At 36.0% G+C, this 22,892-nt stretch overlaps 1 protein-coding gene across 1 annotated transcript in view; it reads right to left on the minus strand.

The window, feature by feature from the left end:
- LOC136863441 (proteasome activator complex subunit 4A) overlaps window positions 1-22,892 on the minus strand; it is a 1,047,550-nt gene that overhangs the window by 673,688 nt on the left and 350,970 nt on the right. The window contains exon 11 of the mRNA XM_068225934.1: window positions 7,068-7,280. Within this exon, the coding sequence (XP_068082035.1) occupies window positions 7,068-7,280 (213 nt within the window). The remainder of the gene's footprint in view (window positions 1-7,067; window positions 7,281-22,892) is intronic.

Raw genomic sequence — 22,892 nt, forward strand, 5'->3', positions numbered from 1 at the left:
CCGGAACCGTGGTTAAAGTGATAAAAATCATTGTTATCCGTATTGAAGATACTGAATGTAGGATGCTAAAAGGTTTGTTTATCATCTATTCAATACATATAAATTTTATAAATTAGGAATTTATTATTGATTCATCTTGAGACATGTTTCGCCCTTCATTGAGGGCATCATCAGTCAAGTTATCACCTCAAGGCAAAAAATCAGGTATCTGGTTAGTAGTTGACATGCACAAATTAATACATATTATTAATACACATACAAAAATTAAGTATGGGAAATAGTTGTACAAAAGTGATGGTTGAACATATAGGTTTATAGATGAGAAGTCAGCACCAATGCATAAAATTAAAATAGTAGAGTTCGGCAGTGGTGCTCTGGAGAACAGTTGACGCAATCATAGGAAAATATAAAGTTTAAAAATATTTACATTATAACAATTAAGGGAGAAAAGGTGTAGTGTTCGGCGTCAATGTTTGTAACCAAAAATTAATGTCAAAGGTTGGTAACTATACAATATTTACATTGTTCAAATGAACAGTTGAGATAAAGTTTTAAAAATATTTACATTATAACATTCAGCGTAAATGTTTGTAATAAAAATGATGTCAATGGTTGGTAACTACATAGTAATTACATTACCTAATTGAACAGTTGAGAATTTACAATTATATACATAATTACACAAGAGCAGCTTGGTGCGCAAGGATAAAAAATTCTAGTACCAAGTGCGTCCTGATGTTTTAGAGGTTGGAAGAAGGAATGAGCATTGACTTTTCAGAAATATGTAGAGCGGTTTATTTTAGTTAAAATCACCGGGGGTAGGGAAATATTTCATAGCCAAATGAGGTTTTATAGGCATCAAGCTGAAAGTTGTCTGGTTGCAGCACCGAGATCGGTACGGAGACTGGTCAGTGTGGATGGAGATTCATGGGTATTCCGTGCGTTTGAATGGCAACAATGGTGATAGTTATTAGTGGGTAACTGCTAATTAGGAAAATGTTGCGGGTTGAAACTTTCGCTTATTCTTTTAGTTGACTTCTGTAGCATCGAATGTGATGTGAAGACATCGGTGTGAGATGCCGGTGAGACAAATTGATATTGTTCCGTGGAATAAAGTATGGCAGACTTCGGGATGAAGTTATTGTTTTTTTACTGGTCTGGTGAGATAGAATAGAGTTGCTTGTGTTGTGAACTGCGGTGGAGAGATTAGAATGTATACGGCAATTGGAGAGTCAGAGCGTTGTAGCTGGGGTGAGGAATCTTCTCATTCTGACTGCGAAGAGGAGCCGTAGTGGCACGCCATATTCGTGCCGATGTGCGCTGGGTTCCGGCGTGTTGTTGAAAGTTGTATTGTATGAAGTGGAAGTTATCTGTAATTGAGATGTTAATAGTATTAGTTGGTGTGTAAGAAAGGTTTATGGTAAGTAATGAAGAGTGAATGTTATGTTACCTACCTGATGTGTCGCTGAGAGGTAATTGTTGATGAGTATTGGTGGACTATGAAGGAGGCTCAGTCGGTAATACGCACATGCGGTTAGCAATGGCGGTGGGAGGGGTGGAGAGCTTTGGGGGGAGGGGCATGGGCGGAGTCATGCGCAAAGGTTAGCTGTCAGAATGGAGGAAGGTAGAGTGGAGGGGCGAGCTTGTTGTGTATTGGGAGTGCAGGTTGATGTGGTGTTGGTTTATAAAAAGAGGGGGGGGGGGGGGTATATGGACTCGAAAGTTACGCGGATAGTATTGATGCCTTTTTGTTAATGCGATGAATGTTATTTGCTTGTGTTGGGTGTTGTTGTGTTTTTGAAGGTCGAGTGGTTCTTATTTCTAGTGTTGTATCGGTGGGGTCGTGGTGGAGGGGGAGGTGCTTGGGTGGGAGGATGTGTAGGCTTGCTGTCGTTGTGTGTGGGGGAATTGGTCGGAAAGGAGGAGGTGGGGGGTAGGGGGGTAATTGTCGACGTGCTGGGTGAGTTAGTTAATGTGGTATTGAAGATTTTAGACAAGTTGTTGCCTTGAAAATTTATTTTTTGTAGTAAGGTGGGAATTTGTTCATAAAGGGGGTTTTTTAAATCTATTATCTCATTGAGGTTCTTATCTTTGTTGAAGTGATGGTCTAGATAGATGTATAGGTTCTCAAACTCAGTCATTAGTTTGCCTTTCTCGACTTTTTTTAGGATTGTTAAGTCTTGTTCTATTGTGGTGAAGTGGTGGCCAGTGTCCCTCACGTGGGTGCTCATTGCGGAAAATTTATTATGTTTTTGGGCATTGTAGTGATCTTAATAACGGGTTTGGAAGCTTCGGCCAGTTTGTCCGATGTACGAGGAGTTGCACTGTGAACAGGTGAGTCTGTAAATACCTGAGCCAGCGTAGTGGTTTCTTCTTGGGTTGACAGAGTTCTGGTTGAAAAATATGTTCTGGTTCGTGTTCTGCCTTTTGAAAGCAATGTTGACTTCGTGCTTTTTTAGGGGGTTGGCTATCTGGTGGATGACTGGATTAGTGTATGTGAAAGTTGCGTATTTGTGTTTATTGGGTTTTATTGGGGAAAGTTTTGTTGTTAATTTTAGTTTTACTTTGTTGATGATCTTGTTGATCATGTTGGTGTTGAAGCCATTGAACCTGGCAATATCTTTTATGTAATCAAGTTCTTTTTTCAGATTGGTAGAAATAAGAACCACTCGACCTTCAAAAACACAACAACACCCAACACAAGCAAATAACATTCATCGCATTAACAAAAAGGCATCAATACTATCCGCGTAACTTTCGAGTCCATATACCCCCCCTCTTTTTATAATTAACCAACACCACATCAACCTGCACTCCCAATACACAACAAGCTCGCCCCTCCACTCTACCTTCCTCCATTCTGACAGCTAACCTTTGCGCATGACTCCGCCCATGCCCCTCCCCCCAAAGCTCTCCACCCGTCCCGCCGCCATTGCTAACCGCATGTGCGTATTACCGACTGAGCCTCCTTCATAGTCCACCAATACTCATCAACAATTACCTCTCAGCGACACATCAGGTAGGTAACATAACATTCACTCTTCATTACTTACCATAAACCTTTCTTACACACCAACTAATACTATTAACATCTCAATTACAGATAACTTCCACTTCATACAATACAACTTTCAACAACACGCCGGAACCCAGCGCACATCGGCACGAATATGGCGTGCCACTACGGCTCCTCTTCGCAGTCAGAATGAGAAGATGCCTCACCCCAGCTACAACGCTCTGACTCTCCAATTGCCGTACACATTCTAATCTCTCCACCGCAGTTCACAACACAAGCAACTCTATTCTATCTCACCAGACCAGTAAAAAAACAATAACTTCATCCTGAAGTCCGCCATACTTTATTCCACGGAACAATATCAATTTGTCTCACCGGCATCTCACACCGATGTCTTCACATCACATTCGATGCTACAGAAGTCAACTAAAAGAATAAGCGAAAGTTTCAACCTGCAACATTTTCCTAATTAGCAGTTACCCACTAATAACTGTCACCATTGTTGCCATTCAAACGCACGGAATACCCATGAATCTCCATCCACACTGACCAGTCTCCGCACCGATCTCGGTGCTGCAACCAGACAACTTTCAGCTTGATGCCTATAAAACCTCATTTGGCTATGAAATATTTCCCTACCCCCGGTGATTTTAACTAAAATAAACCGCTCTACATATTTCTGAAAAGTCAATGCTCATTCCTTCTTCCTACCTCTAAAACATCAGGATGCACTTGGTACTAGAATTTTTTATCCTTGCGCACCAAGCTGCTCTTGTGTAATTATGTATATAATTGTAAATTCTCAACTGTTCAATTAGATAATGTAATTACTATATAGTTACCAACCATTGACATTATTTTTATTACAAACATTTACGCTGAATGTTATAATGTAAATATTTTTAAAACTTTATCTCAACTGTTCATTTGAACAATGTAAATATTGTATAGTTACCAACCTTTGACATTAATTTTTGGTTACAAACATTGACGCCGAACACTACACCTTTTCTCCCTTAATTGTTATAATGTAAATATTTTTAAACTTTATATTTTCCTATGATTGCGTCAACTGTTCTCCAGAGCACCACTGCCAAACTCTACTATTTTAATTTTACGCATTGGTGCTGACTTCTCATCTATAAACCTATATGTTCAACCGTCACTTTTGTACAACTATTTCCCATACTTAATTTTTGTATTTGTATTAATAATATGTATTAATTTGTGCATGTCAACTACTAACCAGATACCTGATTTTTTGCCTTGAGGTGATAATTTGACTGATGATGCCCTCAATGAAGGGCGAAACATGTCTCAAGATGAATCAATAATAAATTCCTAATTTATAAAATTTATATGTATTGAATAGGTGATAAACAAACCTTTTAGCATCCTACATACCGTGCTTAAAGTCGATCATGTAGTATTTGAATATTGCTTTAGAAAGAAGCATGGTTGGACTGTAATGTTTAATAGGTTTAAAGCATGTATGTTGGAAACATATTGTTGGTATTGTTCATTAGTGCTCATCTGATGAAAATTTTGGAATATTGTGCCATTCTTATCGATTAATGTTCCCATTGGTGCATTGTTCAACCGTGGGAGGAATTGTGAGTTGTCTGTAACTGAATAAGAGAAAAAAGGAATTTAAAATGATGAATGTAGAGCCCAATATAATAATATTGTAAAGCCAACTAACATAAAATGTCTGTTGGCTCTGAGTTTGGTGTTGTAACTGTCAACTGTCACAGTTACAACACCAGACTCAGAGCCAACAGAAGGGCAGCAACCAACACAACAGTAGATAACAAATAACAACTTCCACTAACATAAAATATTATTTCTGCATCTACTGACATTTCCTGGCAAGGTTTCAGCCAATTGTATTACCTACCGGTGCTAAGGGCCACTTACAATTTTTCAACAGATGCTTCTGTCTCACTTTATGCTGACGAATTTCATCAGCGGCCTTGGAAAGATTGTATTTATGACAATCATATTTATGCTTGTGTTCATGCCCTCATGTCGTTGGCTTTATATTATTACCACTTTGGTTTTCCACTAATATTTTAAATGAACTGTTTTTAATTCGAATTTTAATGGAAGAAGTTTTAATCTCCGACAAGATTATAGTTTAATCATAGACAGTTTTCTATTAGCATCTTTATATATTGTATCATTTTTCACATTTTTATGTTCCGAATTTTAACAACTGGCTAAACTTTCAGCTTCCACTTTTAATATTAGTTGTATTCTTGATGATTGTATTTAGGCTGAAGATGCCCTTAATTGAGGGCGAAACATGTCCCATTTAACTAAGAGTCTATTTATGTAACCACTATAGGTGAAAATAAAAGTATTGAATAGGTGGAACAAATTAAAACACCTTTATTGTTGTTGAACTATGATTTTCCTGCCAATACGAGGGGGGCTGATTGCAGTGCTTTCCCACGGGATGGCAGGGTCACCACATACTTAATGGCGATGAAATTAAAGATGGTGAATGAAATTTGTTTAAGGAGGTGGAAGGAATCCACTGCAGCCTATGAATACAAATGTACCAGCATTTGCCTGAAAGTGAAAATGGGGAGCTACAGAAAAAACATTCTCAGGAGAGCCGATGGTACAGTTCAAACCCACTCGCCTTCCGAGCTGCAGCATGTTGACAGGCACAGCCACTCCACTCAGTTAATTACATAGTTCCTTTCTATTGTTCAGATCATCTCTTATTACTTTAGTGAACAGCTCTGGGCTTTTCTTCAGCAATCGCTTGCACTCCACTTCATCTTCTTTTAGAGTTGTTTTCCATTCTGTTTGCAATTTCTTCTTTTCCTTCCACTCTGTTATTCCACTATAGTATCCCATACGTTTCCCAATATTCTAGTAAACACTTGTTTTACAACTAGTGTGGTGAGTGTGACTGTTCGAAGTACAACGCCTGTTTCTGAACCTTGTTGCCACACTCCAACATTATTTTATGCACTGTGCTGTTTTCAGCTTGACTTGAGCCACTAAAATATTCAAAAAAATCTATACGAGTAGTGTTCAGATAACTCCAGAAAATAGAATAACTAAGAAAAGGTGCAAGTTCTACAGGCATCGCACCAATTTATGGTATCGGACGAACGACAGTTAACTATATCAAATGTGCTGCCGAAAAATGCAAAACACTGACAGCAATATGAAAGCTCAGAGAAAAATTAAACTGGCCAAAATCCATAAGCTGGACACTGGAATGCATCAGTGGTACGTTGAAGACTGCAGCCAGAAAATTCTCCTTTCAGAACCAATAATAGTTGCTAAAGTTGTTGATAAGAGCACCACACAGTAACTGTTTTGTCATTTCATTCTGTTACCATCTACTCTAATATTCACAAAGTGAAATGAAAATGAAAATCCACAGTGTGTCTCCCCCATCAGTCAACCGGATCAGGAATGGAATAAATGAAGCCCCCATCTAGCGGCAAGGATAGGAATTGTGCCAGCTGCCGAAGCCTGTCGCACTCCTCTGGGACAATGATTAATGAATCACAGATGAAATTAAATGATATTGGAGAGTGTTGCTGAAATGAAATATGACAGGAAAAATTGGAGTACGAGGAGAAAAGCCCTCCCACCTCTGCTTTGTCCAGCACAAATCTCGCATGGAGTGACCGGGATTTGAACCATGGAACACAGTGGTGAGAGGCATGCGCGCTAACGCCTGAACCACGAAGGCGCTCTAATATTCACCAAGTCATCAGCCAAAACCCCTTATAGATAATTGAGTTTCTACTATATATCTATAGAAGAGGACTCGTTCATGTTAAAACTAACGTTTACATGTTAATTAAAAGTAATGATATATGTCTATCTTCCTCATCTGATTATAATTATCTACGTAGTGTCAAATATTACAGTGCATAAACAGGGGGAAAAAGCCCAACACATAACTGTAAATGCCCTCAGATAACAAATGGGGGTAAGTCATAAGAACTTGTCAGAAGTTACAGTTCTAAAAACATGGGCACATCATACCTTTGTTTCAAACTATACTTTTAAAACTTACCTTAAAAATGCAACTAGAAGTCTGTGACAATAAACCTGAGAAGACCAAAAATAAAGACTGCTCAAATGATGGTTCCGAAGAACCATTTCTAAGAGAAAAGGCATCAAAACGGCTGGAAGGATCACAGTTGGTTATCACCTGGAAACACCGGTCTACGAATCCCGCCACAAACTCTTCAAAACGAGCAGTTTCAGCACATAACTCCTTTTCCTCCTAAAAAGAGAACAGAACACTTTATTAGTTTCTCAAGGGAATAATTACTGTACATTCTGATGGTGATCATGAAAACAACAGATGAATTGCTGATTTAAGAGGTTAATCGATATACTTCATGTTAAATGAATAAACACGCTACCAGCAACTACTACACAATTTTGGATTTTGTTAATATTCATCCATGTTTTACCTCTTGTTATGGATTCATCAGCGAGAGTTGAACAACATTGGGTACTAAAGATGACATAATGGGAAGCGTCCTAAACACTGCAGTAGCTGAGAATTCTTGTCTGTCGAATATAAACTCATGGGTTTGAAATCACGGGATATTTTGAATTTTATTTATTTATTACTTTTCCACCTCTCTCTCTCTCTCTCTCTCTCTCTCTCTCTCTCTCTCTCTCTCTCTATATATATATATATATATATATATAGTACCCTGATGGGGGTGTCAGCTGCATCATTAAATTGTAATTTATTATTAAGGAATATATTTCACATTCGCTAAGCAGAATATCTTACACTGTATTGTAAGTACTGGCCAGACCCTTGTCTCTACTAGAGATTAGGAAACACAATGGCCAGCAAAATTAGTTTTCTCAGAAATTATTGCCAAGTTGGAAAGGGAAGGGAATGGTTATTTCCGAGTCAATGGAAAGTCCCCAACCTGAGGGCGAAGTGATATTTAGGACAACGAAATTACGGCACGCAAGATTCCTGGAAATGACATCAGGGAAAAACCGGGGTGGCAGCCGGGGGTGAAGCAAGCAGTTGGTACTTAAGGGGGAAAAAAATATGAAAATTCACACTCCTGCTTAGCTATGGACCAACAGTAAAATTCACCGGGAAGAAGCAGTCACGCCAACCTCATATTATAGGAGGCGCTATCAAATGTAACTCCACTGATTAAATTTATAAAAGAAAACTGATAATAAATTTGAGATAAGGAGAAATTTAGAAGCCTAACCAAATGTTAAAAGTTATTAATTAACCCTTTGGATGCCGACTCATAATAGGTCATCGTATGCATAGAATGCCAAGCATGTTTCAATTGATTTTACATCAATATATTAAAATTTTTATTTACGTCTCATTTTAAAAGATAAGGAGGTAAAATTTGGTATGTGGGCTTGATACACTCCAAGGAATATAAACATATGACTTGCATTTCAAAAAACCAATTTCGTGGAATATTGTGCACAAAAATATTACTAATTTTTTATTTAAGAAAAGGAAAACATAATTTGAAATTAATTAGCACGTTTTACACTAAATCCAAAGGGCCGATTGCAGAAACGATGACTAGTTTTAAGCCTTAGTCATCGCCTACCTAAACAACGTCTAAATCGTTCACAATCTTCCATTGCATAAACAATGTTCAGTCGATGTTTAACTAGACATCCCTTAAAGTTTCAATTTTGGTTTGAAAATGAAGACTGAAGTATCTTTCATGCAACTCTTTGCTTGTCGCAACCAATGAAATTCGTCGGTGCGCGCGCCGAACGCCAGTCAGCTGTTTGTCTTCCTACACATTACTCAAATATGGTTGAGCATAACTTGCCCACAGATAAGAGTATCGCTTTCGGTGGAAATTAAATCTCATAATATTATCGACACTAAAGCGACACGCCACCGTACGGGGTAGTGTAGCTTTCATTATAGCGTTGTTACAGTGAGTGTAATCTATTCATAAATATGGTAGCTTCGACGAAGAGAAGATAAGCAATAATAATGTGTAACCGAGTGTGTTGTATGGGCCATATAGATGTAGCTTGCATTCTGGAGATCGTAGGTTCGAAACGCATCATCGACAGCCATGAAGATTGTTTTCCGCAGTTTCCCTATTTTTACACTAGGCATATCTACTTGGGCTGTTATTATGGCCACGGCTCTTCTTCCCCAGTCCTCTTTAAACGATAATCACCACCACTTGCCTTTTCCTATCTGATAGTTGCCGAAAACTTATACGATTATATATATATATATATATATATAAATCCCATACAACCTAATTTTAGTTTTCACTACTGTGTGTGTTTACTTGGCAGTAAATATAAGTGAATCCCTCCCGGTTGATGTATGTGACAGCCCTCAGACAATCGGGACACGTAATTCTGTTATGTATGTAGTCGAAGTGACCTATAATTCCATGGAAATTACCCCATGTACATAATAAAATATATCGGTTGCCAAGAATTGTATTCAAGCTGACAGTTACCGGACTGTCACTTTGTCAGTCTCAAGAAACTAGTCTGTCATAAAGCGAAACCTTATTTTATGATTATCTCCCCATGCATGTCAAACGAATAGCTGCGAATTAGCAGCGGGCGACCCACAGAGAGGCAGTCGGACTAACCTTTCTTCCCGGAATCGTCACAACATGATAATAAAAATGACATATTTCATGGTACATAACCTCTGATTGTGATTCACTCCTCTCATTTGAGGTTAAACAGTGCTCTCGGCAGTGTTTAAATATGACCGGTTAAACATCGGCTTTAGACAGTGTCTAAGTGATAAATAATGTCTCTGCAATGCGGCAGCCATGCTTAGGCATTGTTTAACCGTAGACATTGTCTAAATACCGTTTCTGCAATCGGCCCAAAGTGTCTAAGTGATGATATTTAATTTTAACTCTTATCTGCGATCATATATACCAATTTATATTGTTAATGTAGGTCTACTTTCCAATTTATAAACTAATTTCCAAAAACATTGAACATGTGGAGAGAAAGACACCTACAGTGTAACCTGTCAACGATTGGATATTTTATGAATTTTGGGACAGTAATAGTAATCATTTTAGAGAACTATGTCTAGTAGCAGTATCTGTTACTACAGAACAGTTCAGAAGATCAGAACAACATATAAAATCAACTAATAGTGTCAGGAATGAAAGTGTGAAAAACAGATTGAAATATTGTATGGGTGGAGCATCAGACTGAGGTAGGCCTACATGTTTTGGTGCTGGAATTTGATAAAAATGGTGGGGATGGACAACATTACTTTCAGAGAATATGCATTCAGTCCAAGAATCACAAAATTCACTGTCATTTTCTTTAGCACTGTCACTGTCATTTTCATTAGCACTCTCACTATAACTCTTTGACATTGCACGAAATGTTGTAAGCCCATTCGCCAACAGCACGGCTCCATCATTCTCTGGTGCGCTATCTGAAGACCCCAAAAACATAATAATCATCACTTTCACTAAAATTAGAGTCGCTTACATCTCCAAAGCAACCCAAAAGTTCCCCAATTACCTCTCCCGAATTAGACCTACGTGACGACATGCCTTGTTGTGATAAATGTACTATTTACAACATTACTACGACCTAAATAAATTGCTAACTATAACTGCAGTAACATAATAATAAAGTTAATATATTACGATAAATAACTCAAATGCGTCAGTTAGAACGTAAAATTATTGAAAACAAATCACAACCCGCGGACATAAACAAACAAGGAGGATCATAGACGTCAAGCGCTCACAGATCATACGCTCAAAATCGACAAGTAAACTAGCAAAAATGAAGTTATGTCAGTGCCATCTAATGACATAAGGAATTACAAACATTATACTTTTTTCTACTTGATTTGTGATGCAATCTAGCATCTTATGGCATAACTACACCACTTATAAGAGGGTGCTGATCAAATCGGCATCCTAGCACTTTATTACATGTTATAAATCTCATTTTTGGTCCGTATTGAAAAAGTACAGTTCAACAACAATAAAGGTGTTTTAATTTAATCCACCTATTCAATACTTTTATTTTCACTTACAGTGGTTACATAAATAGACTCACATGAAGGTAAAGGCAGATAAAGAAAAAGGATGCACCGTTAGCATGTAAGGTACGTATGAGTCAGCCATAGTTGACATCACGGCAGATGTGAGCTACACTAGAGAAAGCTAGATCTACATTTGCGGTATAGTGTATAGCTAAGTAAAGTCCAGTGGCAATTTGGATTATTAAACAAAGGCCGAGGAGGGATCCAAAGTTTCATCAAGCGGAAATATTAGAAGGGGCTGGAAGGTCTACTAAGGCATTGTTAGCAATTTTAAGTAAAGGGTGTGCTACTCGTATAGGTTTGGCCATTAACATTTTTGTCGTAAAGGACCTTGGAAGATGTTTGTGATTTTCACAATTACGATTAAAGTAAGAAATAAATAGTTTACCAACATTGAGGTAATTAGGTGGTTAGGTTTATTATTATTATTATTTTTTTTTTTTTTTTGCTAGGGGCTTTACGTCGCACCAACACAGATAGGTCTTATGGCGACGATGGGATAGGAAAGGCCTAGGAGTTGGAAGGAAGCGGTCGTGGCCTTAATTAAGGTACAGCCCCAGCATTTGCCTGGTGTGAAAATGGGAAACCACGAAAAACCATCTTCAGGGCTGCCGATAGTGGGATTCGAACCTACTATCTCCCGGATGCAAGCTCACAGCCGCGCGCCGCTACGCGCACGGCCAACTCGCCCGGTGGGTTTATTATAAAGTTTGATTAAATGAGGGGTGGCTTCTCTATTTAGAGAATTATGTATTAGATCAATAGGTATAAGATCCATAGTTTTGGTAAGTATGTTGGTAAAATATGGATCTCTTATTGATGAAATTATTAAAATAAAGGTGATTAATAGTAGGGTAATGACAAGAGTTTTTATCTATATATAAAATAAGAGTTTTGTCTGTACATTGCTCAAAATTTAAAACGGATGGTATTTCTGTATCAGTCATGTCCATAGTAACAAGGAAATGCATTTTTTAATTTTCCGTAATGTCTGTCTGTCCATCTGTCTGTCTGTCTGTCTGTACACGCATCACGAGAAAACGGCTGAAGAGAATTTAATGAAAATCGGTATGTAAAGTCCGGGAATAAGTAGCTACAATCTAGGCCATAAATAATCTTTTTCATGCAAAGAGAAATGGTAGTTCAGGGAAAGGCCTAAAATTTAATTCTCAAATATTTATGTTATTAGTGGTCCTATCTTAATTAAAATATGTATGCAAAGTCGGCGAATAAGTCACTACAATCTACGCCATAAATAATCTTATTCACGCTAAGAGAAATGGTAGTTTACGGGAAGGCCTAAAATTTAATTCTCAAATATTTGTTATTAGTTGTCCCATCGTAAATAAAATCGGTATGTAAAGTCGGGGAATAAGTCGCTACAATCTAGGCCATAAATAACTTTACTCACGTTGAGCAAAATGGTAGTTTAGGGGAAGGCCCAAAATTTAATTCTCGAATATTTGTGTTATCAGTGGCCTTATTGACAATTACTATATAAATAAAGTTACATAGTATTATTTCCGATCATTTATGTCTTTTACATTTTGACCGTAATGGCTATGATAACTGAGATTTGTTTTGTTTTTTGCTATTTGCTTTACATCGCACCAACACAGATATGTCTTATGGCAACGATGGGATAGGAAAGGTCTAGGAAGTGGAAGGAAGCAGCTGTGGCCTTGCTTAAGGCGCAGCCCCGGCATTTGCCTGGTGTGAAAATGGGAAACCATGGGAAACCATCTTCAGGGCTGCCGACAGTGGGGCTCAAACCCACTATCTCCCGATTACTGGATACTGGCCGCACTTAAGCGACTGCAGCTATCGAGCTTGATATAGAGATATTTATGAATATGGATTTTTGTTGCTAAGATCATATCAGCGCCGTCACGAGAAAATGGGTAAACAGAATTTAATGAAAATCGGTGTGTAAAGTCGGAGAATAAGGAACAACAGTAAAATCAGTAAATCAGTAAAAAGATCCTGCAATACATGAATAACATTCATAATAATAACCTAAACATTAATACCACCAATAAATCACATTTAAATAAACTTGAAAACAAAATAAAACGGGGCAATCTACTAATAACAAAAGCCGACAAAAGCAACACTACTGTCATTATGGATAAGAATGAATACATAACGAAGACTAAAGACTGTTTTCAAGACAACACGTTTTCAATCAAATGCAGAGATCCTACCAACAACATACAGAGGAACTAAAAAATCTACTCAAGAATACACACTTTCTTCTCACTGAAACAGAATCTGCAAATCTCATAACATTGAACCCTCAATTACCAACCGCAAAAGCCTACCCTAAAATACACAAAGAAAATGTACCCATAAGACCGATCATAAACTATAGAGCCAGTCCAACATATAAACAATTGCAGTTCATTCAAAAATTTCTCAAAAAGCATTATTCAATTTTAGCAAACAAAACAATACAAAACTCTATAGATTTTTGCAAAAAAAAAACCAAAGAATTAAAAATCGAACAACACCATACCCTTGCTTCATTTGACATAACAAGCATGCATCCTAACATTCCTATCAAACAATCAAAATAACAGATTCCAATTTCCAATTTTAAAAACCCCAGTAACTTGAGCACCTCAGAAATAGATGAATTCATGAATTTACTTGAATTTGCAATAATAAGAATTACTTCAAATCCCATGATACCATATACCAACAACAACAACAACAACAACCTATGGGATCTCTTGCCGCCGGAATATTAGCAGAAATCTATATAGACTACCTAAAACATACGTCAATCAATAAAATAGATAATATATACTTTTGGTGCAGATTTGTTGACGATATCTTTATAATCATAGATAATAGATCCACCGACGCAAATACTATACTAGACAAACTTAACAGATTGGATCCCCAGATTAAATTCACCAAAGAGACTGAATATAACCATACCTTAAATTACTTGGACCAGACAGTAACCAGACACGACAACTACTTATCTTACAAAATCTACAGGAAACCTACACACACTTCAAATACCATAAGAATCGATTCTATTCATCCCAACACACATAAAACAGCAGCCTATTACAGCACGGTATACAGAGCCATTAATATTCCAATGGCAACAGAAGATCTAAATAACGAATTAAAATTAATCCATGACATAGCCAAACATAACGGATACAGCAAAGAAATGGTCAACAAAATCATCCACAAGGTAAAATACCAGTCTAAAACCAAATTAACAAAAACTGACAAACCCAAGAAAGATTATACGCCTTATTTACCTTCAACAATACCCACATATACATTATAACTAATGTTTTCAAGAAGCACAACCTGAAAATAGCATTTAAAACCACATACACCACACCAGGACAGCAACAATAACAATAAATATGACCAATCAGGAGTTTAACATATCAAATGCAACAACTCCGACACAAGTTATATTGGACGTACAAGCAGAAACTTCGCCATCCGCTACAACGAGCATATAAACGCAGTAAAAAATAACCATTTTTCATCAATAGGCCAGCATATAGAAGAATTCAAGCATAGTTTCACAGACATCAATTATGACATGACAATATTAAACATAAATTCTAAAGGCTACCTGCTCAACATAACCGAAGATTTCTATATTTCTCTGGACCAATACGCCAATCCTAATCACAATATTAATGACATCACAGAGAAAACCAGCATCACCTTTGATAAAGCCATTACTGCATTAAAAAATGACTACCTTAAAATTGCAATGTAGGAATTTAATCTTTTCTTTTAACCAGATTTTATTAGTCCTGTTTTGTGTTTTGCGTGTCTGATTGGTTTGTCTATGTTTGTTATTGTATTATTGGAGAAATTTTGGTGTTAAGTTGTTTGAAAGGCATTCCTTCAAAAAGGCAATGCTTTTGGTTGTGTTCATTAGTTTTATTTTCAGGTTTTGGTATTTGAATGCGTTATGTTTTGCCTGGTTGTCTTTCATATAATTATTTCTAAGTTTCATTTCCGTATTGATTGGATGCACGTGTATAGACAAGAAAGATGTTCCACCTATCAATACTTTGTTTATTATAAACAGATTCACATCAGTACCGGTTTCGGCCTCTATGGCTATCATCAGCTGGTATAATACAATATTGTAGGCATTAGACATTGGGAATGTCACTGCCACATTGGTCATAGATACTATTTCAACCCAATATAGACAAAACATTATCACAACACTATTTATCTTCAACCCCATTAGACATCTGGATGTTCTAATCATAATAACATCTTTGTGACATACACCAATGTCTAATGGCTACAATATTGTAATATACCAGCTGATGATGGCTCAACATAACCGAAGATTTCTATATTTCTCTGGACCAATACGCCAATCCTAATCACAATATTAATGACATTACAGAGAAAACCAGCATCACCTTTGATAAAGCCATTCCTGCATTAAAAAATGACTATCTTAAAATTGTAAACAAACAGAACATAGCATGCCTCAAATACTGACAAATCATAAGCCCAACCCCACCCCTACCCCTACAAAAGCCACTCCTCCTACCCCTCACCACAGTTAACACAAGTCCCAGACGTACTCGCAGTAGTACACAGCAAGCTCTCGAACACAACGTCGCACGACCTCGACAACAACAGCAGTAAGTACCCATCTCAATGTAAAATAATACTGTTTTTTAAAAACAAGAAGAAAATATCATTTCAGTACAAATTTAGAAATAACAACATTCTAACTCCTGTTTCACAAGTTAATGACCTTGGTGTTTTGTTAAGTTATAACCTATCGTTTAATGAACATGTTGAAAATATCTGTAAGAAAGCATTTCAAAGATTGGGTTGTATTACTAGATATTCTAGAGAATTTTCAAACTTAGCTACCTATCGATTGCTGTATGTGTCTATGGTACGCCCTATACTAGAATACTGTACACCTGTTTGGAACCCTTCTCATCAGACCTCTATTCATAGATTAGATTCAGTACAACATAAATTTCTTCGTTTACATTCATTTAGAGCAGGATTCTCATATGATAATGTTGATTATACATCCTTACAACAGTCCTTAAATATTCACAGCCTGTCACAACACCGTGAATTATTGGATACACTCTTCATTTTTAAACTGCTTCATTCCTTGGTGAATTGTCCACAACTCCTTGCAAAAATTAACGTACATGTACCAGACAGACGCACAAGCTTCAAGAATACATTGTCTACATATTGGCATAGAACTAACTGCGCATTCAATGGGCAATTGGACGAATGTCAAGATCTCTAAACAAACTGGATATTGATTTAACTGCTCATTGTCAAAATTGAGAAATCACTTACATAATCTCCAAATTTGACCATTACTTTCCTGTGATTACTTGTAATATAACCTGTGTATATATCTGTACATATTTTTCTACTTATACTCCATTGAACTTCCTTTTTAGTGTGTTTTGTTTTGTTTATTCTTCTCTACTGTTATGTAAAATGGTATTACCGTTAATAAAGTATTAATTAATCTCACCTCCACACACAACCTGAGGCATTCCTTCAAACTCATACTAGTTTATCTTTACAGATAACAGCAATATCACCGAGCTCGATAGCTGCAGTCGCTTAAGTGCGGCCAGTATCCAGTATTCGGGAGATAGTAGGTTCGAATCCCACTGTCGGCAGCCCTGAAAATGGTTTTCTGTGGTTTCCCATTTTCACACCAGGCAAATGCTGGGGCTGTACCTTAATTAAGGCCACGGCCGCTTCCTTCCCACTCCTAACCCCTTCCTGTCCCATCGTCGCCATAAGACATACGTGTCGGTGCGACGTAAAGAAAAAAAAAAAAAAAAAAAACAGCAATATCCACACACGAATACAGACAGGAGAGAGGTCACTACCAACAACTCCTCTTAATCAAATTTAAAACTCAAGACTTTACAGTCTGCCTTAAAATTCACCAAAATATATCAACAGTTGAACCACAACAATACCTGAAAAATTTTACGACAAGGGTTTTCGGCACAAACAAACACGACATATATTAATCAAATAGAACATTTTCAAAAATCATTTTATGCAACCAAACCAACGTATACACAGAGGTGCAAGAATTACAAGGAAGCTTGAAGAAGGAACTCCACAGAACAAGAACTCTCAAATTTTAACAAGTGTTTTAACATGTATGTATCTTATATTTTAGTGTGTTTAAACTTACCAAGGGTTTTATACTATGTTTCATGTATTTTAATATGTTTAATGTGTTCATTATGTTTAATGTATACGCAATAAGTTTTAGCTTACTGTAGCATTTCACTGCCACATTGGTAATAGATACTATTTCAACCCCATATAGACAAAACATTATCACAACACATTTTATCTTTAACCCCATTAGACATCCGGATGTTCTAATCATAATAACATCTTTGTGACATACACCAATGTCTAATGGCTACAATATTGTAATACACCAGCTGATGATGGTCATTTTGAGGTCGAAACCAGTACTGATGTGAATCTGTTCATAATAAAAAAAGTATTGATAGGTGGAACATCATTCTTGTCTATATACGTGCATCCAATCAATACGGAAATGAAAATTATGAATAATGAGCACAGTTGTCTGAGAAATGTAAAGAATTTCACCGTATTTTCTTGACACGGCATAAGCCCATAAGCCTATATTATGTCTATAAGTACGGGCCGTGAAAGCATCAATGGCAACAAGGTGCATTTACATTATTCAAATAATGCACATGGATATATCACTGACAAACATAACCTCGCGCAACGAAAAAAAAAAAAACCACACGATTACAGGGCAAATTAAGCTGGCTCCCCTGTGCATTTGCTTTTTTTTTTTGGATGACTGTGCTGTCTGCATTTTTTAGATGCCTTTTACTTGCACCAAAAGTGCCTGTCACACTTAACACACAGTGGCTTATCAAATTTTCATACAGTGAGGCGAGGAAATCGCGCTTCCATGTGTATTGCAACCCAGTAAGACGACCCCCCAACCCTCGTATGATTTCCCGGATGGCACTTTTCTCCTTTAAAACCATAAGTCCATCTGGGATCTGCATTAAAAAGAAAACAATGCAGTTTCATCGGCGTTGACAATATTGTTCGGTGCGTACGAATTGATTATATGAGTTGTGCTTTTCGCGAACTGTCGGCATGGCCTGTGTTCATGGAATCTGCTTCTCCGCACACTGCCTGTTGCGTGATATTGTGGCGCTCCTTAAAACGCTGAATACAAAACAATTACGTTTTTACTCGAACTTAGCAAATATGAAACACACTGTAGACACAAAGTGCGACAAGCTACCCCTGCACATTTCGGAAGATGCGTTCTATCATGACGCCGATAAATTTTGAATTTAAATTACGCCGTAAAATACATTTCATTTAAACGTAAAGCCAGTTTTGAACTGAAAGTCTGAATTTCGGTAATGGGGCCGACAATGTTCTTCGAATTACGCATTATCCGTATTTCAAATTAAACTATTTAAATAACATGCAAAACGGTACCTCATGTCTCTGGGATTAGGTGGGATTTCAATGAACCAATTTTGAATTATCGAGGTTCTACTGTATATATATATACTGTACTTACATACATCATTATAGATCATTACGCCTTTCAGTGATCAGTCTGCAAGCCTCTGTGAACTTATTAAGCACACCAACAATCCTGCATTTTCAACTAGTACTGTGGCCTTGCTTTCTCTTACCTCCATGATCTAGTACATTATTTTTCAAGGTAACCTCCATTCACCTCAAATGACTCCACCCCCAAAGCCAGTTTTTGGCTATAGGCAGCGTGCATGTCACTCTAGCGGCCAGGCGGAGTACAACACATAAGGCAGACTCCAGACTCGCAGTAGCTGTTCTGTTATGACTGAACTTGTAGTTATTCCGATGATAATGGCAGAGAAAAGGAGATCAAGTAAACGCAATAGTTGTGTTGTTGGATGTTCCAATACTTATGCAAATACGGGAAGTGAAGTACAATTTTATAGTTTTTCAAAACGAGCAATAGAAGTGGACCGAAGGAGGCGATGGATACAAGCAGTGATGATACAAATTCTTATAATTTTGTTAATTACCACCCATTCAATACAATAAAAACGTAGTATAAACTTACATATTTATTAAAATGTTGATATGGTACATGTTTCGCTCCTTTTTCGTGAGCATCATCAGCCAATTATTATTTACTAAAGGTTATATAAGATCTTGAAACAATTCTTTTGGATTAAGATTATGTTTATAAACCTGATTGACAAATTTTATAATATCTTATAAGTCATATAACAATAAAATTATGTCTCTAAGTTAAAACATATTTGTCTAAAATCTACCTAACATTTTATTGACGAAACTGATGTGGTGACCATCCTTTAAAATTATTTAAAAAATAGAAAACTTTTGAGATCTGGCTAATTGTATTGATTCAATGTTGCTTAACTTGTATGATTGTCGTTAAAACCTCGTTAACCATATTGACAATTTTTTGCAGTTGATAATTGTCTATGCTATGGACATTGACTTGTTCTTGTTGTTGCTGGAGTAACATTTACACAAATGTATTGGCACTAATTCTATATTGTCAATAGGAGAATATTGTTCGTGAACAAACTTGTTGATGAAACACTTTTTAATGTGATATAGAACTTAAATGTTCTCGTATGTTCCAAAATGGCTCGTTGGTATATCTGTAATGAAAGATAAAAAATTATATGTTTATGGTTTTGATTATAATTCTGTATAACTTCTTATTGGAAGAATTGTCACTTACTTTTCTTTCTGCTGTGTAATTGTTTAGTGTTACTCCTAGCCTCTTCAGAACTACTTGTTGTTCTGTTTGCACTCCTTGTATTATATCAGTGAGTGTGGATGAGTTTACGTTTTGGCGGGGAGTGGGAAGGGGAAGCTAAGGTAGGCGGTGCATTAATAGCGGCAATAGATTGTGGAGGGGATTGTCTAGGAGAAGTAAGGGGAGGAGTTGAGTTTGTTTGCATCAATAAGCGATTAACTTTTGTCGGATTAAAATGTTTATAGAATTTATTTATATCAGATTTAAGTATTTGTATTAGTTCCGGTAATTGTAATAAGATGGGGTTCTTTATTTCAATTTCGTCATTTAGGTTTTTATTTTTGTTGTATTGCTGATCTAAATGAATGTATATGTTTTCCAATTCCGTCATTTCTTTTCCTTTTTCCACTCTTCTTAAAATTTTTAAATCCCTTTCATTAGTTGTAAAACTGTGTCCAGTTTCTAGCATGTGTGCACCCATTGCAGAATGTTTCTTGTGTTTGGCTGCTTTTACATGTTCGAGATATCTTATCATAAAACTACAACCAGTTTGGCCAACGTACGAAAAATTGCATTCTGTGCACGCGAGCCTATATATTCCAGATCCTTGATGTTGATTACTATTTATATTAACTTTATTGTGGTTGAAGAAAACATTTCGGTTTGTGTTTTGGGTTTTGAAGGCAATGTTAATATTTCGTTTTTTTTGATGGTATTAGTGATTTGGTATATAGCTGGGTTAGTAAATTTAAAAGTTGCAAATTTGGATTTCTTATTTTTATCTGGTATAAGACTAGTGGCCAATTTTATTTTCACCTTATTAATGATCTTGTTAACCATTTCTATTTTATAACCGTTATTGAGTGCCAGGTCCTTTATGAAATTAAGTTCTTTCTTTAAACTCTTACTTGTTAGTGGAATTTTTAGGGCTCTATAAACCAAACTCAAAAATGCTGCCTGTTTGTGAGAATTGGGGTGGAGTGACTCGTTTTTAATCGTTATTGGAGTAAACGTCGGCTTTCTATAAATCTGGAAATCAAATTTATTTCCTGCTCTCTTTACATTTATATCTAGAAAACTTAGCGAATTGTTCCTTTCATCTTCTTTAGTGAATTTTATGTTACTGTCTAATTTATTTAAAAAATCTAAAATATTATCACTATTATTCAGTTTACTGTCTATTATAACAAATGTGTCATCCACGTATCTCAGCCAAAGGTTAGTCCATCTATGTTATTCAAAATTTTAACATGTTCCAAATGATCCATATAAATGTTAGCTAGTATACCTGATGTAGGGTCACCCATTCCCAAGCACATTTGATGATATATCTTTTGATTAAATGTGAAGTAATTATTATTTAAAACAAATCCCAATATATTTATGAATTCTTCTATTTCACACCTACTTAATTTGCTATGACTGAATAAATTTAGTTTGATTATATTAATGGTTTCATTGATCAGTATGCAAGGGTACATGTTAGTTATATCATATGAACACATTTTATGATGTGGTTGCAGTTCGAATTTATTAAGCTTATCACAGAATTCTATTGAATTATTGATTGTAGAATTATTGTAAAATTTATAGTGCTTTTAAAAAAAATGATGTATAAATTTAGAAGTCTTAAACGTTGGGCTATTCATGCAGTTGATTATAGGTCGCATAGGTATATTAGCTTTATGGACATTGGGCATGGCTCTGGCTGTCAGTATCTTGGGATTCATATTTATAAGCATCTGACAATCAAGTTCATTAAAGAGGAAAGACGAATTTTTAAGCAATTTCTTTAGATTCCGTTGAATTTTGACTGTAGGATCTTTCTATATTATCGAATAGGCTCCATTTGAAAAAAATTCTTCTGTTTTCTTAATGTAATCATACTTATTTAAAATAACTGTAGTTTCCCCTTTGTCAGCTTTGGTTACTATTATATCGCTTTCGTTGATTTTAGTCTTTAATTCTTTGATTTGTTTAGTGAGGTCGGGATTTAAGTTGTTATTTATTTCTTTTACTAAAGTTGGAAGTTTCTTTTTAACCTCGAATCTTGTATCATTTTGCAATTCTAAAGGCAATTTCCCTATATTAGATTCTACTTCAGCTACAGTGGTTATTATGTCTTCTATTTGATGATTGTTAGGCCAATTAAATTTTGATCCTTTATTCAGTAAGCTCATTTCACTATCCGTAAAAGGTGATATCTGACAAATTTGCAGTGGTTGGGATGTTTTTAAGGTCTGAGTTAGTCTGTTTTATTCTTGTATTACGTTTTTCGGATTTTGTTTTGTTCTCTCTTAAATGTGATATTTTGTTTTCTAGAGATTTTTGTTTTTTTCCTTAATATACCAACGAGTTTCTCATTAGTAAAATGTTGTACTGATTGCCATTCTAACGGGGTTAAAAGCTCAGAGATTTCTAAGTGTGTACGATAAAGTTGTAAGTTAAAAAACGACTTTTTACTGTAATGTGTTTTTATCTCACTCTTTAGCCAGATTTCGTTTACTTGGTTTTGAGTGTCTACTAAAATTGGCATAGATAAGTTTCGTCTTTGTACAGATTTCAAAAACTTTGATACTAGTTTGGATTTTAAGCATTCTTTTAAAAACCATATGTCTTTTGCGATCTTGCTAATCTTAACCTTAAGATTAATGAATCTGTTCTTAATCTTATTATTAGCCTGGTTGGCCATTACATTGCAGGTTATAAATTTCATTTTCTTTGTCCGTATTGAAGATCTACTTGTGATACAAATTCTTACAATTTTGTTAATTACCACCTATTCATTACAATAAAAACGTAGTATAAACTTACATATTTATTAAGATGTTGATATGGTACATGTTTCGCTCCTTTTTTGTGAGCATCATCAGCCAATTATTATTTACTAAAGGTTATATAAGATCATGAAACAATTCTTTTGGATTAAGATTATGCTTATAAACCTGATTGACAAATTTTACAATATTTTATAAGTCATATAACAATAAAAT

This window comes from Anabrus simplex, chromosome 2, assembly GCF_040414725.1.
Source record: "Anabrus simplex isolate iqAnaSimp1 chromosome 2, ASM4041472v1, whole genome shotgun sequence".
Taxonomy (NCBI): Eukaryota; Metazoa; Arthropoda; class Insecta; order Orthoptera; family Tettigoniidae; genus Anabrus; species Anabrus simplex.